The sequence below is a fragment of the Bombina bombina genome, chromosome 2 (genome assembly GCF_027579735.1).
Source record: "Bombina bombina isolate aBomBom1 chromosome 2, aBomBom1.pri, whole genome shotgun sequence".
NCBI classification, from domain to species: domain Eukaryota; kingdom Metazoa; phylum Chordata; class Amphibia; order Anura; family Bombinatoridae; genus Bombina; species Bombina bombina.
This window is the reverse complement of record NC_069500.1, coordinates 410,790,568-410,806,175: the sequence shown is the minus strand read 5'-3', so window position 1 is coordinate 410,806,175 and position 15,608 is coordinate 410,790,568. Positions and strand designations below refer to the sequence as shown.

General features: G+C 38.2%; 1 protein-coding gene across 2 annotated transcripts in view; it reads left to right on the top strand.

The window, feature by feature from the left end:
• The window catches only part of LOC128648939 (catechol O-methyltransferase), a 267,952-nt gene extending 260,477 nt beyond the window's left edge, over nucleotides 1-7,475 (top strand). For both annotated transcript variants that reach the window (XM_053701922.1, XM_053701923.1), the window contains exon 5: nucleotides 579-7,475. In XM_053701922.1, the coding sequence (XP_053557897.1) occupies nucleotides 579-758 (180 nt within the window). In that variant the 3' untranslated portion in view covers nucleotides 759-7,475. The remainder of the gene's footprint in view (nucleotides 1-578) is intronic.
• The last annotated feature ends 8,133 nt before the right edge of the window (nucleotides 7,476-15,608 follow it).

The window sequence follows — 15,608 nt, the reverse complement described above, 5'->3', positions numbered from 1 at the left end:
AAAGTTAAATAGAACATATTCCCTATATGAAGAACATTGGAATGTGAAATATTTACAGCACATACACAGTTAAACACTTTATTAAAATGATTATTGCATAGTTATGATTTTTCATGTTTTCAGCTACTTCACTTTTCTAACACCTGAGATCTCATATCTTTGAGCGCTTATAACTTTTCTGTGCAATATTTTTTTTTAAATAATTTTATTACATAGTGTTATTATGAGTGTAAGTGTACTTTGTAATGTATTTTTGATGTGTTTTGTGACGCTTTTTTTGATTTGCGATGCAGTTAACCAGAGCTCTGAGGGCGCGCTATCCTGACACACTTTAACTTAAATTGCGCTCAATTGATTGCGTTTATTTTCGACTTCTGATACGAGCGATAAACCCAACGCACACATGCACCCGTGATAAACCCCTTTTCACTCGCACATAACTGTTAGTGATCCACTCGTAATCTGGCCCTAAGTCTGCTGTGTTCTTGGTGTTCTCTGTCTGGTGTTCTCAGTTTTCTGCTCTTTTATTGTAATGTGCCTGATTCATAATATTCCTAATCTTGTCTTCCCCTTTCCAGAAATGTAATTTGCTGAGAAAAGGCTCTGTTATTCTCGCTGACAATGTGATTCTCCCAGGAGCCCCAGACTTTCTTGAATACGTCAGGACATGTGGTCGATATGACTGCACAAATTATCCATCGCAACTGGAGTATATGAATGAAGAAGATGCTCTAGAAAAGGCTGTGTTTAGAGGATAAATAGGTCACAGCCCACATTTTGTCATGAAACTGAAAAAATGTAAACTATAAACTCTTGCAATGTAGTGTTGTTTTGTTTCTGTTGGTAAGGAAATGTTGTTTTTGTAACTCTGTCTGGCTTTCTATATGACAAAAGTGAAATTAGATTTGTAATCAAGATAAAGAGAGATACAGTGTGAGTGATTTTGTGACAATAATAGTAAAAATAGGAGAAGACAAGTTTACATTGCTTAAAGGAACATTAAACCCAATTTTTTTCTTTCATGATTCAGATAGAGAATACCATTTTAAACAACTTTTTAATTTACTTCTGTTATCTAACTTGCTTTATTCTCTTGTTATTCTTTCCTGAAAAGCATATCTAGATAGGCTCAGTAGCTTCGGATTGGTGGCTGCACATAGATGCCTTATGTGATTGGCTCACCTGTGTGCATTGCTATTTCTTTAACTAAGGATATCTAAAGAATTAAGCAAATTAGATAATAGAAGTAAATTGGAATGTTGTTTAAAATTATATTCTCTGTCTGAATTATGAAAGAAAATTTTTGGGTTTAATATCCCTTTAATTGTAGCTAGCCGAAAAAAAGATAACAAAGTCTAGCAAATTAAAAAGCTGACAGATTTTTATTTTATTAGAGCTAAAGAGCGGCAGCAGTCATCTTTAGCTCCCACTGAATTCTTCATTTTTGCATGGTTTACATGGTTTACATTGAGCCCATTAACGTGTTTCGTCCTATGCAGCTGTTAATGGATTCAAGTTTATAGCTCATTCTCCTTGGCGTAAATGGGTAAAACACACTTCACAACTAGTATTTTGTAATGTTAAACACACAATGTAAAACACATATTTGAGAAAATCATATAAATAATTAAGAAATATGTCTAATATTTTACACATAAAGGCCCCCCATTAATATGAATATTTAGGGCTAGATTACAAGTCGAGTGCTAATTTATTGCGCGCCCGCAAATGGGAGAATAACCAGCGATTACAAGTGGCTGGTTATTGCTACCGCGAGCTCACGCTTGGAAATCTAACCACATATCCGCTCTCTGGTTAATTTTACAAATGACCCCAAAATACAGTGGTGTTTATTTTATTAAAAAATAAAAATTGTAGCATAAATATATATGTATATGCTTATATACATATATATTTATGTGTCAATATGTATATAAACACATAAATATATATGTATATAATCATAAACATATATATTTACAATTTGTTGCCATCACTGCGCGACTTACCCCCTTTGCTGTGCTAGTTCTCATACCATGCCGTTTTAAATGTAGACTAATAGGAGCTCAAAAGTGTGTACATGTCTTTAGCACTCTGGCACCAGTGTCTGCAACAATGTTTAAAGTAATGTTATACTATGTTGCAAACAATGCTGCCATAGAATGTTAGACACCTGCACACTTCTAAGCTCCTGTGAGCTTTCCTAGGATTGCTATTCAACAATGGATACCAAGAGAACAAAGCAATTTTAACCCTTTGAGTGCAAACGACGGCTCTGAGCCGTCGCTGAGTTTCCCACTCCGGTGCTAACGACGGTTCAGAGCCGTCGCTAGCACTCTCTCACCTTGAGGGAGATCTGGGGGCTCCCACACGCTCCTACCCCAGCGATCGTGCCTGCATAGTGACAGGCATCGCCAGGACTTCACGTTTTGCGCGGTGACGTTACTCGCAATGATGTGATGACGTCACCGTGCAACTTTATTAACAAAATGACAATGTGAAGTATAGGAAAAGGGGGCATGCTGCTTAGAAGCCTGTATCTCAGGCATCTAAGCAGCTACCGTTCCAACAGTGTAAGTCTTGGGGATCGGGGGGGAGTTAAAAAAAAATATATATTTTAAAAATAAAAAAAAACCTTCAAACAGCTTAGCACCCAGGTGGGAAAGTGCTTAGCACTCAAAGGGTTAAAGGGATATTCCAGTAAAAATTTGAATGCACATAGATGAATTACATCTTTGAATAGAAACATCTTTGCAATATACAATAATTGGCAAAAATGCTTCTAGCAAACGTTACTGTTTTAGTGTTAACCCTTTTTTCTGCACGTGCATGGGAAGCATAGCTAGATATTCTCAGTGCACCAGCATTTTCAATACTGCAGCTGCTCATTGTACCAGTGGGGCTTGTATCGTGTCAGCAATTGACAAATTGAGTCATTACCAGATGTTACAAGCCCCTTAGGCTGTCTGAGCAAGTGCTGTGTTTAAAATGCTGGTGCATGGTGCATACTTAAAGGGACAGTCTACATCAAAATTGTTCTTATTTAAAAAGATAGATAATCCCTTTATTACCCATTCCCCGTTTTTGCACAACCAACACAGTTATATTAATATACTTTTTACCTCTGTGATTACCTTTTATCTAAGCCTTTGCAGACAGCCTCCTTACCTAAGTGCCTTTGACAGACATGCAGTGTAGTCAATCAGTGAAGACTCCTAAATAACTTCATGGGAGTGAGCACAATGTTATCTATATGACACATGTGAACTAGCACAGTCTAACTGTGAAAAACTTTCAAAATACTCTGAGCTAGGATGCGGTTTTCAACTGTTTAGAAATCAGTTTGAGAAGCTTTTCAAAAATACCACCAAGGGAACAAACCAAATTTGATGATAAAAGTAAATTGGAAAGTTGTTTAAAATTGCATGCCCTATCTGAATCATGAAGTTTAGTTTTGACTTTACTGTCGCTTAAAATACACTTTTTAAATAGCTATAGCTTTTATTATAAGCATTTTTAACTAATACATGTATATTGCAAAAATGCTCTTATTCAAAACTGAAATGCATCCATAGGGATTTTAATTTTGGCTGGAATGTCGCTTTAATAATAGAGGTAAATTGGAAAGTTGTTTAAAACTGCATGCTTTATCTGAATTACTGTATGAATGTTTACTTTTGACTTTACTGTTTCATTAAAGCAACAATTCATAATGTCAATGTAATTATTTAATTGTATATAACCATGAAGAAATATATATCCACTAAATGCATACAAAGAGAGAAGCACTCTACCAGGGCAAGGAGTCCACGTCTGGTTTCCCCTATCACCCTTAGGGAGACCTCCCCAGGGTCATTATTCAAATGCATTGTTGATATATAAATGCATACATAAAGAGAGGCACTCTACCTGGAAAGAAAAACAGCTCAAGAGCTTGTTCTCTGGCGAGTCACCACCAAGGAGTAAATTTAATAATTGGAAAGTTGATTAAAATTGCATGTTCTATCTGAATCATGAAATATATTTTTTGGGTTTCATATCCCTTTATATATGTACTAAGGTTAGACTCCTGTGTTTAGATGATATATAAATGCATACAAAGAGAGAAGCGCTCTACCAGGAACGAACAGCTCAATAGCTTGTTCTATGGCGAGTCACCACCTAGGAGCAGCCTCTTTTAGTCCAGTTCCGCTTTTCACAAAGAAAAACTTTCCTGAAGCATATCAGTCTGATCCAGACAAGTAAGGTCAGTCCAGCCCCGAAATACCATGCAAATCTCCGGAGCTTAATAAATTGACCCCTCTGTCTGCCGTGTTCTTAGTGTTCTCTGTCTGCTATGTTTTTAGTGTTCTCTGTCAGCTGTGTTCTCATTGTTCTCTGTCTGCTGTGTTCTCACTGTTTTCTGTCTGCTGTGTTCTCACTTTTCTGTCTGCTGTGTTCACTGTTCTCTGTCTGCTGTGTTCTTAGTGTTCTCTGTCTGCTATGTTCTTAGTGTTCTCTGTCTGCTGTGATCTTAGTGTTCTCTGTCTGCTGTGATCTTAGTGTTCTCTGTCTGCTATGTTCTTAGTGTTCTATGTCTGCTGTGATCTTAGTGTTCTCTGTCTGCTGTCATCTTAGTGTTCTCTGTCTATGTTCTTAGTGTTCTCTGTCTGCTGTGATCTTAGTGTTCTCTGTCTGCTGTGTTCTTAGTGTTCTATGTCTGCTGTGTTCTTAGTGTTCTATGTCTGCTGTGTTCTCACTGTTCTCTGTCTGCTATGTTCTTAGTGTTCTCTGTCTGCTGTGATCTTAGTGTTCTCTGTCTGCTGTGATCTTAGTGTTCTCTGTCTGCTGTGATCTTAGTGTTCTCTGTCTGCTGTGTTCTTAGTGTTCTATGTCTGCTGTGATCTTAGTGTTCTCTGTCTGCTGTGATCTTAGTGTTCTCTGTCTATGTTCTTAGTGTTCTCTGTCTGCTGTGATCTTAGTGTTCTCTGTCTGCTGTGTTCTTAGTGTTCTATGTCTGCTGTGTTCTTAGTGTTCTATGTCTGCTGTGTTCTCACTGTTCTCTGTCTGCTATGTTCTTAGTGTTCTCTGTCTGCTGTGATCTTAGTGTTCTCTGTCTGCTGTGATCTTAGTGTTCTCTGTCTGGTGTGATCTTAGTGTTCTCTGTCTGCTGTGATCTTAGTGTTCTCTGTCTGCTGTGATCTTAGTGTTCTCTGTCTGCTGTGTTCTTAGTGTTCTATGTCTGCTGTGATCTTAGTGTTCTATGTCTGCTGTGATCTTAGTGTTCTCTGTCTGCTGTGATCTTAGTGTTCTCTGTCTATGTTCTTAGTGTTCTCTGTCTGCTGTGATCTTAGTGTTCTCTGTCTGCTGTGTTCTTAGTGTTCTATGTCTGCTGTGTTCTTAGTGTTCTATGTCTGCTGTGTTCTCACTGTTCTCTGTCTGCTGTGATCTTAGTGTTCTCTGTCTGCTGTGATCTTAGTGTTCTCTGTCTGCTGTGTTCTTAGTGTTCTATGTCTGCTGTGATCTTAGTGTTCTCTGTCTGCTGTGATCTTAGTGTTCTCTGTCTATGTTCTTAGTGTTCTCTGTCTGCTGTGATCTTAGTGTTCTATGTCTGCTCTGTTCTTAGTGTTCACTGTTTGTTGTGTTCTCAGTAATCTCTGTCTGCTGTGTTATTAGTGTTCTCTGTGTGTTGTGTTCTCAGTGTTCGCTTTCCTGCTCTGCTCTCAGTGTTCTCTGTTGTGTTCTCAGTGTTCTCTGTTGTGTTCTCAGTGTTCTCTGTTGTGTTCTCAGTTATCTCTGTCTGCTGTGTTCTCAGTGTTCTCTGTTGTGTTCTCAGTGTTCTGTTTGCTGTGTTCTCTGTCTGCTGCATTCTCAGTGTTCTCTGTCTGCTGTGCTCTCAGTGTTCCCTGTCTGTTGTATTCTCAGTCACTACTAACAGCTAGCTAAACACATCAGGTAAGACCATGCACAGAGGCATTTAAGTGCAGCCACCAATTAGCAGCTAACTCCCTGTAAAGCATTGCTGTTCCTTTACAACAAAGAACAAATCAAATTAGATTATAGACGTAAACTTGAAAGTTGTTTAAAATTGTATGTTTTATCTTAATCATGAAAGAAAACATGGGTTTTATGTCCCTTTTAAAATATATGTGCGTTTAAATTGTGGCTGACCATCTTGTTTTTGTTGCTAAGCAACATACTCTGAGACAAGTTAAATGGAAATAGAAGGGGTTATAATTTACACTTTAAGAAGTATTTAGAATGAGGAAGTATGTAAACTGGGTAAAAAATGGAAGCCAGATTATTTAACGCTTTGTGTCTCAGAGTTAAATCTGCACTTATGCTAAAGATAATGCTTTAAAATAAAATTAGATTGTAATCATATTTAGTTAAAATGACATAGGAAATAGGTTACTATTAAAGGGCCACTGTAAGTAAATATTTTCTATGCCTGTTACTAACTAACTACCTAAAATACGCTTTTTATCAATAGCATTTCATTAACATATCTCTACCGAATATCAGAAATCTTGTCTGCAAATTTAATTGTTTTCCAAACCCACTCCGTGGGTATCCTTTGCTCTGTACCAATCCGTTTACAATACCTAGGTTTCAAAATGGCGCTTTAAACACAAAGTTATTGGTTTAAGTATTTTGAACACTCAGTGCTGAAAATAGTGGGCAGGATAACGTGACATCATCGGCGAATAAAAGATATAACTTTTAGAACGTTATGAAACTTAGTTTTGGAGAAAATATAGGTCAGTAGGTTTTAATTAATGTTTATTAACTTTAATATGTTAGTTGTTTAGCTTAAAAATTATAACAGAAAGTAATCCTTTAACAAATGTAATATATTCTATTGAGATTTACAAAATACACGTTTAATTATTTAATGGCTATTGTGAAACTGCTTTGATAATAAATTACCAGTATCTGTATTCTGCTCAGATGTTGCTCTAGCGCTACAGTTTTGGCGTAGGTGTTTTTGGCTTCTGTTTTTTATAGTATTCTAATTCAAATTATGAATAAGCTCTAACATGAAATTCTGGGCACAAAGAGTATAAACAAACTGATTTTTATTTAATTGTCAAGGGAGTGTTCATGGTTAGTTTCAACATACAAGGAAATATAAACAGCCAAAGCATAGGAAAACTATAGTGACTAATTCATTCAATATTGGAGATTTGTTTGAATGCATTTTTTTCTGCATAACCATTAAAATATGTTGATGGCATCTGGAATTAGAATTTTCATATAATTTTGCAAAATTATTTTAATATTTTATAAACATCCAAACTCTTGATTGAAAATAGTTTTTGATGGCAAATTGTAATACAAGTTTCATGGTTTAAAATGTGATTTGTATTTTTATATTTTTAAAATGTCTCTTATGCTTTTTGTATGGGATTGTCCCAAACTTAGAGAGGTGTAAATGACGATCTTCCTTATGACGTGTGATAAAATAATTTAATAAACACATGTTCTTAAAGCAATTCTACTTGGTAACAATTGAAGTATAAATTCAAAAATATCAGACCACAAAAACATTTGCTTATAGTACATACATGTGAAAAAAATTCAAACAATTTCTGTGTCTAAGCTAAGTGAGTATTTAAGAACAATGTAAATTGGTGAATAAAGTGACCTAGTAACCAAAAGATTAAAAGAAAAAAATGGCATTGTTAGTAATCACCAAGTATACTCACTCTTATATTCAAATTGTATTCAATATATTCATGTTGTCAGAAATCGTAGTGTAATGTCAATCCTGAAACGGACCCTGCTAGCTAAGAAGAGAGTAGTATAACTCGACCAGAACCTTCTGGGTAATCCCCGTGTGACCAATCAAAATTCTTGGGAAGCCTGCAAATCAAGGTGGTAAAGAATTTACAGGCAGCAGACTTCTGAAAATTCAGATGAATACTGGACATAGCTAGTTGCAGGGTCATAACAGGCTGGATAAGCGACAGTAGGTCTGTTGGGAGAATATAGCAGGTTGCAGGGTCAGTAGTGAGCAGGTTCAGCGACAGTAGATCAATACAGAGGGTATAGAAGATTGCAAAGTCAGAGACAAGCAGGTTCAGCAACAGTAGATCAGTCCAGAGGGTATAGCAGGTTATAGGTGACAACAGGGGCAGAACTTATTAGTGTAGCCGGTGCAGTGGCACCATGGCCCAAGAGTTGGAGGGGGCCCATAACAGCCAGCTTATACATAGGCATATGCAGAATGTGTACAATCCTAATGCAGCAAAGCCTTTTATTAATGCAAGTAGCTGATCCATCTATCCTCAAAGCCATTATACAGAGCAGAATGTATTTTATTACACCACTTATGGGCATTTTTTAAACAAATTTGAAAAGCTAGTAGAAAGGCACTAACAGTGACCGCAAATAAACCCCATTTGACACATATATTATAGTCTATAGAATTAGGATCACACAGGGGATAATATTGACATAAGTTTGCATTATATATACTATGGATTCTGGATTTCCTTTAAATTGAGAGGTTGAATAGAAGGTATGGATATGACATTGTATAAATGTTATGGATGACACGATGTGTTGTAACTAGTTACTTCTATGTTGTCAACATTTTGATTAATTTGATATACAACACATGAAGTAAAGTGGGTGTGAGCAGATGCCACATCCTGATAGGTAGTTAATTGTTTTAAATAGACTGTGCTTAGTAGTAAGAGACATATGCCCGAGGAAACAGCGAGTTGCAGCTGAGAAACGCGTTGCAAGTGTCTCAAGGGGCAATTGTATCCCCCAGTTTTTAAGAGTTGTTTTTATTCTTTTTTTAATAAACCATCATTTTGCACTACAAGCACAAGTCTGTTTGGGAGGAGTGAGTCTGCCTGACCACAATATTGTTGGAGCAGTGAGCTGGGACACTGAGAGATCACAGTCTGTGTCATTCAGCACGTTGGTACTGCCACAATTGTGAGTACAGCGATTTGCATCTATTTATCTGTTTGGTACACCACAGTGTTAGACTAGGAGGCACCCTCTTTGTCTCTCCACACAGATTGTTTATCACCTGAATACTATGGAGAGGAGCAGCCCAGACAATCCACCATATCCTATTCTCATAGATGAGATGATTTACCTATGGGTTTATTCTAAGACTGAATTGATCTAAGATATCATAAAGGAATTGGCACTGCCATTCTCACCTTTATCACGCTGGACTTAAGTCAATTTATATATCTTATTTTGTGTCAATTTAAGTTATACATATATATATATATATATATATATATATATATACACAAGTATATGGTATTGTTATAATTGATATGCATTGTGCTATCATACATAGCACCTGATTTCACTTTTGGTAGCTCATATCAGGTGTCCCCAAGTGACCTTAGCTTTTTATTAGCATTGGTTGTTTAGTATTATATATATATATATATATATATATATATATATATATATATATATATATATATATATACTGTGTTTGTATGTGTGTATATATATATATATATATATATATATATATATAGATGCAGGATAGCGCACTCTCACTCGCCAGAAGTCCCAAGACCAGGGTGCATAGAACTGCAAATAGAATACTAAACATATGCTCTCACTGGATTTAAACCACAACACACTTTATTATGTAGTGATGTTTTGGGGCATTCACCCCTTCCTCAGACGATATATATATATATATATATATATATATATATATATAGTAAAGCAGTTATGGATCCCACGGACGGACTCCGTGTTGCAGCAAGGACCCAAATGAAGCAGGCACACAGGTTTTTTCAAAAACACTCCGGTTTATTGGCAAAGTTGATTACCAAACGTTTCGGCTCACACACGAGCCTTTGTCAATGGTGTACAAAACCAAATGTGAAAAACTAGAATACAAACTAACCTTAAATACCCACCCAGCCCAAGTGATAGACCAATCAGAGAGTGTAACCGCGGCACACCCACTCACACAGACCTAAACAGCTTATTGCCGGGCTCAATGTGGGCGTCACGTGACGTCATCACGTTACCGCCGTCCTGTGTATAACCACGGAAACATGCGTAACCATGGAGACAAAGCATACACAAATGTACTGTGCGGGTGCGCTGGCGGGTAAGCCTCTGATGGGAAATATTATATCAATTAATCAAACAGTGATCTGAATACCCCTATATACAAATACAATAAAGGAATAGGTATCTATCTATATGCAACTTTGAGACAAACCTAATATGTAGCTTATAAAGTAAATAGCGCTACCGAAACCCAAAGTATCAAAAACTAATAGCACAGCCCTCTATACTCATGGTATCAAGGCATGTGGGGAGGTCGCAGGTGAGGGCATGAAAAACAATCTCAAGCCCCCTGGATATTTAAGCAGGTATACATTGCATCATGCCAGAGGAGTAGGTAGAAATTAAGTCCTGGATGACTCCCAATCCTTCACATCTCATTTGTGTTTATACCAACAGCCAAAGTCTATGTTGACATTCAGGCCTCGAGGGGCAACTGTGTCCAGTGTGAAGATCCAACGGGATTCCATTCTTAATAGTGCCAGTCCTCTGTCACCACCACGTCTGTTGTGGGGCACATGGTCAATCAGCATCACTCGCAAAGAGGAAACAGAGTGTCCTGCAGTTGCAAAATGTCGCGCAACCGGTTGTTCTGATCGACCTTTTTCTATTGCTTGACGAATTGCTGTTTTATGGTTAGCCAAACGTTCTTTGAACGCTGTCACTGTTTTGCCTATGTAGAATTTGGAACATGGGCAAATAATGGCATACACCACATATTCCGATGTGCAGGATAATCGATGTCTTATTTTGTATCTTTTGTTGTTATGGGGATGTTGAAATGATGTCCCAGCAATGAGATTATTGCAAGTGACACAATTGCCACATTTGTAACATCCTGGTTTCCCTCTTGTGAGCCATGTCTGTTTTTCATAGCAGTGTGTGGGATCACTGAGTACTAGTAGATCCCTGAGGTTACTTGCTCGCTTGTATACCACCCGGGGTACCGGAGCATCCACAAAAGGTAGACTAGTGTCATTGGAGAGCATCATCCAATTCTTCCTTATCACATTCTGAAGCATCCCTGATCCCGGAGTGTAAGTAGTTACAAAGTTCATCCGTTTAGGTTGTTCCGTTACTGTCCGTTTCGGGATAGTGTCATTCTGGGTGAGCTGTATTGCTTCACTCTTTTGTTGATCTATTAGCATAGGTGGATATCCTCTGCTCAGAAATTTTTGTGACATTTCTTCAAGCTGTCTCTCTTTTCGGGAGTCATCCGTGTTGTTCCGGACGACCCGCAGGAGTTGTGAGGAGCTAACACCATCTCTCTGGAATCTAGGGTGGAAACTCTGGTAATGGAGTATAGAATTCTTATCAGTGGGTTTATTGAACAAGGTGGTGTGCAATTTATCACCATTAGGTGTTATTACTCTAAAAATTTCCAGGTCAAGAAAATGAATCTGATTGTTATTATGTTCCATTTTAAATTTAATCGTGGAGTTAAGGGTGTTTAATCCTTCAACCCACTCAATAAGTTTTTCAGGGGTATCACCCCAAATCAAGAAGACATCGTCTATGTATCTGCGATACATTTTGATGGGGTTCTGCCTGGAGAATATATTGTATTTTTCATACATCGCCATATAAATGTTAGCATACGATGGGGCCATATTTGACCCCATCGCAGTGCCCATAACTTGTAAGAAGTACTCGTTTTCAAATCGAAAATAGTTTTTCTCCAGGCAGAACTCCATCAGATGCAGCAGAAATTCCACAGGTGGACCAGTATATAGTGGGTTGTCAATCAGGATTTGTCGTACCATGTTGATACCATGCCCATGGGGTATCACCGTGTATAAACTTACTACGTCCATAGTAACTAGAGTGTCAGTAGGGGCCAGACTATCAAAGTCTTTCAGTAGTTTAATGAGTTCAGAGGAATCTCTGAGATGGGACTGAGTGTTTTGAACCACTGGTTGTAGGTAGAAATCAATGAATTCTGCTAAGGGTTGCATCAATGATCCCCTGGCAGACACAATAGGTCTGCCGGGGGGATCTTCGAGGGACTTATGGATTTTGGGCAGTAAATATAGTATTGGGCAGATTGGATGATCAACTGAAAGAAAGCCCAACACATCATCATCAATTACCCCAGCTTGATGTGCCAAGCCCAAGAATTCATCAATTTCTCTTTTAAAAGTTTTGGTAGGATTAGATTGTAGTTTGCGGTAGGTATTATGGTCACGTAGTTGTTTAAAAGCCTCACCTCTATACTGTACATAGTCGAGTATCACTGTGGCCCCACCCTCTCACTCGCCAGAAGTCCCAAGACCAGGGTGCATAGAACTCCAAATAGAATACTAAACATATGCTCTCACTGGATTTAAACCACAACACACTTTATTATGTAGTGATGTTTTGGGGCATTCACCCCTTCCTCAGACGATATATATATATATATATAAAACACAGAAACAGACCGTACTCTCAGACTGGAAAGAGTGCAAACCCCACATCCCTGAATACTTACAGCTGCACAGTTCCCAGCAACCCTGGCAGTTAACCCCTGAGCAGCCTACACAGGAATATATATATATATATATATAATTTCTGTAACACTGACAGATTATAACAAGTGGCGGCTCCTCCGTAGGGGCAACACCCCACCACTTTTTTGGGGAAAAGGGAAACATTTCATTAAATTGTGTCATATATAATATTAAATTGCCTTTAATAATATTTAAACAAAATATAATAATAAACTCTCTCAGACAGGGCGTTTTTTTTTTTTAATTGTCCTTTCTGAGAGAACTTTGCACATGCTCCTATTGTTCCTTTAAGGGATTTCTGATGTCACCCTATCAGTTTCAATAGGGGATATCTATGCACAAAAGGTATTTTAACCTCCCATTGGCTAAAAGCCTGAGGGGAGGGGGAGGTCTACACGGGCTGCTATGAAACCTGGCAGTGAGTGGCAGCAAAACAAAATCGAATTGACTGAGATTGGGTGGCGGGAAGCCATTGAAGAAGTGTGGCTAGTCTTACTCATCCTTGCTTGTGATTCAGGGAGGTAATAGTGTTGGACCAGTCTACCTTTGTTAAATACTACTAAATAGCAGTACAGAAGGAGATCAAGGGAACCATCAGCAGCTGGAAGCCCACCATTAAGTTATCTACAGTGCCATCCACTAATATTGGCACCCTTGGTAAATATGAGCAAATAAGGCTGTGAAAAATTGTCTTTATTGTTTAACCTTTTGATTTTTTTGTTCAAAAAATACTCTGCTCTCATGGATATCAAAACACAACATATGTTTAACCAAAAAAAAAAACTTTGTTAAATTGTTGGCACCCCTATGAATTCATATGAGAAAAATATATTTGAAGTATATTCCCATTGATATTTTACATTTTTAGTACACCTGGGTGACTAGGAACAGGAAATTGTTCAACCATGACTTCCTGTTTAACAGGGGTACAAATATGAGGTAACACATAGGCCAAATTCCCTCAGTCATTCATCACAATGGGTAAGACCAAGGAATATAGTTGTGATGTGCAGCAAAAGGTTGTTGAGCTTCACAAGATGGGAAGTGGCATTGAAAATGCCCATTTCCACCATTAGGGCAATAATTCAGAAATTCCCGTCAACTGCAAATGTTACCAGAAAATCCTGAAGAGGACACTTGTTTATATTGTCTCAACACACTGTGAAGAGGATGGTTTGAGCGGCCAAAATATCTCCATGAATCACAGCTGGAGAATTGCAGAAGTTAGTTATGTCTTGTGGTCAGAAAGTCTCCAAAACTACAATCCGACATCACCACAAGTTGTTTTAAAGGGTTTTAAGAAAAAAGCCTCTACTCTCATCCAAAAACAAACTCAAGCGTCTTCAGTTTTCCAAACACTACTGGAACTTCAAATGGGATCAGATTCTATGGTCAGATAAAACCAAAATAGAGATTTTTGGCAATAAACACCAGAGTTGAATTTGGCGCACACAGAGAGGTAGCCATATGCAAAAGTACCTCATGCCTACGGTTAAATATTGTGTTGACTCTTTAATGTTTTTGTTCTGTTTTTCTGCCAGAGGACCTGGACATTTTATTAGGATACATGGCATCATGGACAATGATCCAAAACAAACATCAAAATCAACACTGACCACATAATCAAGCTCCTGCCATGGCCATCCCTGTACCCTGACTTGAACCGCATAGAAAACTTGTGGAGTGAATTAAAGAGGAGCGTTCACCAGCGTTGACCTTTAAATATGAAGGATCTGGAGAAATTCTGTATGGAGGAATGGTCTCAGATCCCTTGCAATGTATTCTCCAACCTCATCAGGCATTATAGGAGAATACTTGGAGCTGTTTCTTGGCAAAGGGAGGTAGCACAAAGTATTGACTAAAAGGGTACCAGTAATTGTGGCACACATATATTTAACAAAGATTTTTTTTGTTATTTGATAAACCGGTGTTGTGCTTGCAATTGTTTGATATCCACGAGAGCAGAGTAGTTTTGTGTATTTTAAAATACACAAAATATCAAAAGGTTAAACAATAAAGACAATTTTGCATAGCCTTCTTTGCTCATATATACCAAGGGTGCAAATATTAGTGTAGGGCACTGTACAGTGCTGAGGCTGGGGGCAGTGGTATATGCTGTGTCCTAATATTCTAAGCTCAAAGCCAAACTCCAGATAAGTGTTTAGCTATCATAGCCCAGGCACTACGATCTTACCTGGAAAATATTGCTAACAACCCTGACTTTGTTGTGACATGTTGTAAGCAAAGGCATTATCCCATATAATGATCAGTTGTAGTAATTAGTTTATTTAATACAGCTGATCGTTATATGGTTATGAATGGGATAATTCCTTAGCTTATAACAAGTCACAGCAAAGTATAACTGACGCCGGCGGTCTTATCTCGGCTTTACTGAGTAAAGTTATGTAAATTTATTTGCTGTGTGATAGGTGATTACTATTCCTGTGTACACATCTTTCTTACTGTGAGCTCAGCTTGTCATAGTTCATACTGGGCTTAATTCTTGTGCACATCCCACAGCCGGGCCACTTCTTCAGCCTGAAGGAGCTTGAACTTTCCATCATTTGAAGACCACCAGATTAGCTGCTTGTGATGAGGCTCCTGCAGGAGCTGGAGTAGGAACTGTCATAGAGTTATTATTTTCTCCAGTCGGCTGCACTAGTTGGGACTGGTGTTGTGGCTGTGCCAGGGGTAAAAGGGACTGGGAGGAACATTATCTCCCAATCGTGCTGCACACTGTATGCACTCTGACACTGGTGCCGTAATGACAGGCAGGCAGTGTCAAAAGCACAGGCAGCATGCAGTGAGGGAGGATGGTTGAGACAGAGTAAAAGATGAATAGCAGCTGCACCAAAGGTCCAGGAGGTTGTTGTTTGCTGCCCTGTGACTCCACTGTTACTGTTTACTGCACAAGCCGTGAGTGAGATCAGGTGTGTAAAACATTCATTTTGAAGACTACAGCAATACAATGGGGCTGGTTGCAAAGACAAGTAAAGTGAGTAAGAAATCCCAGACCTTGTGCGTGAGCTGAAAAAATATTGTAAATCACGAACATATTTTAAAGGCAAA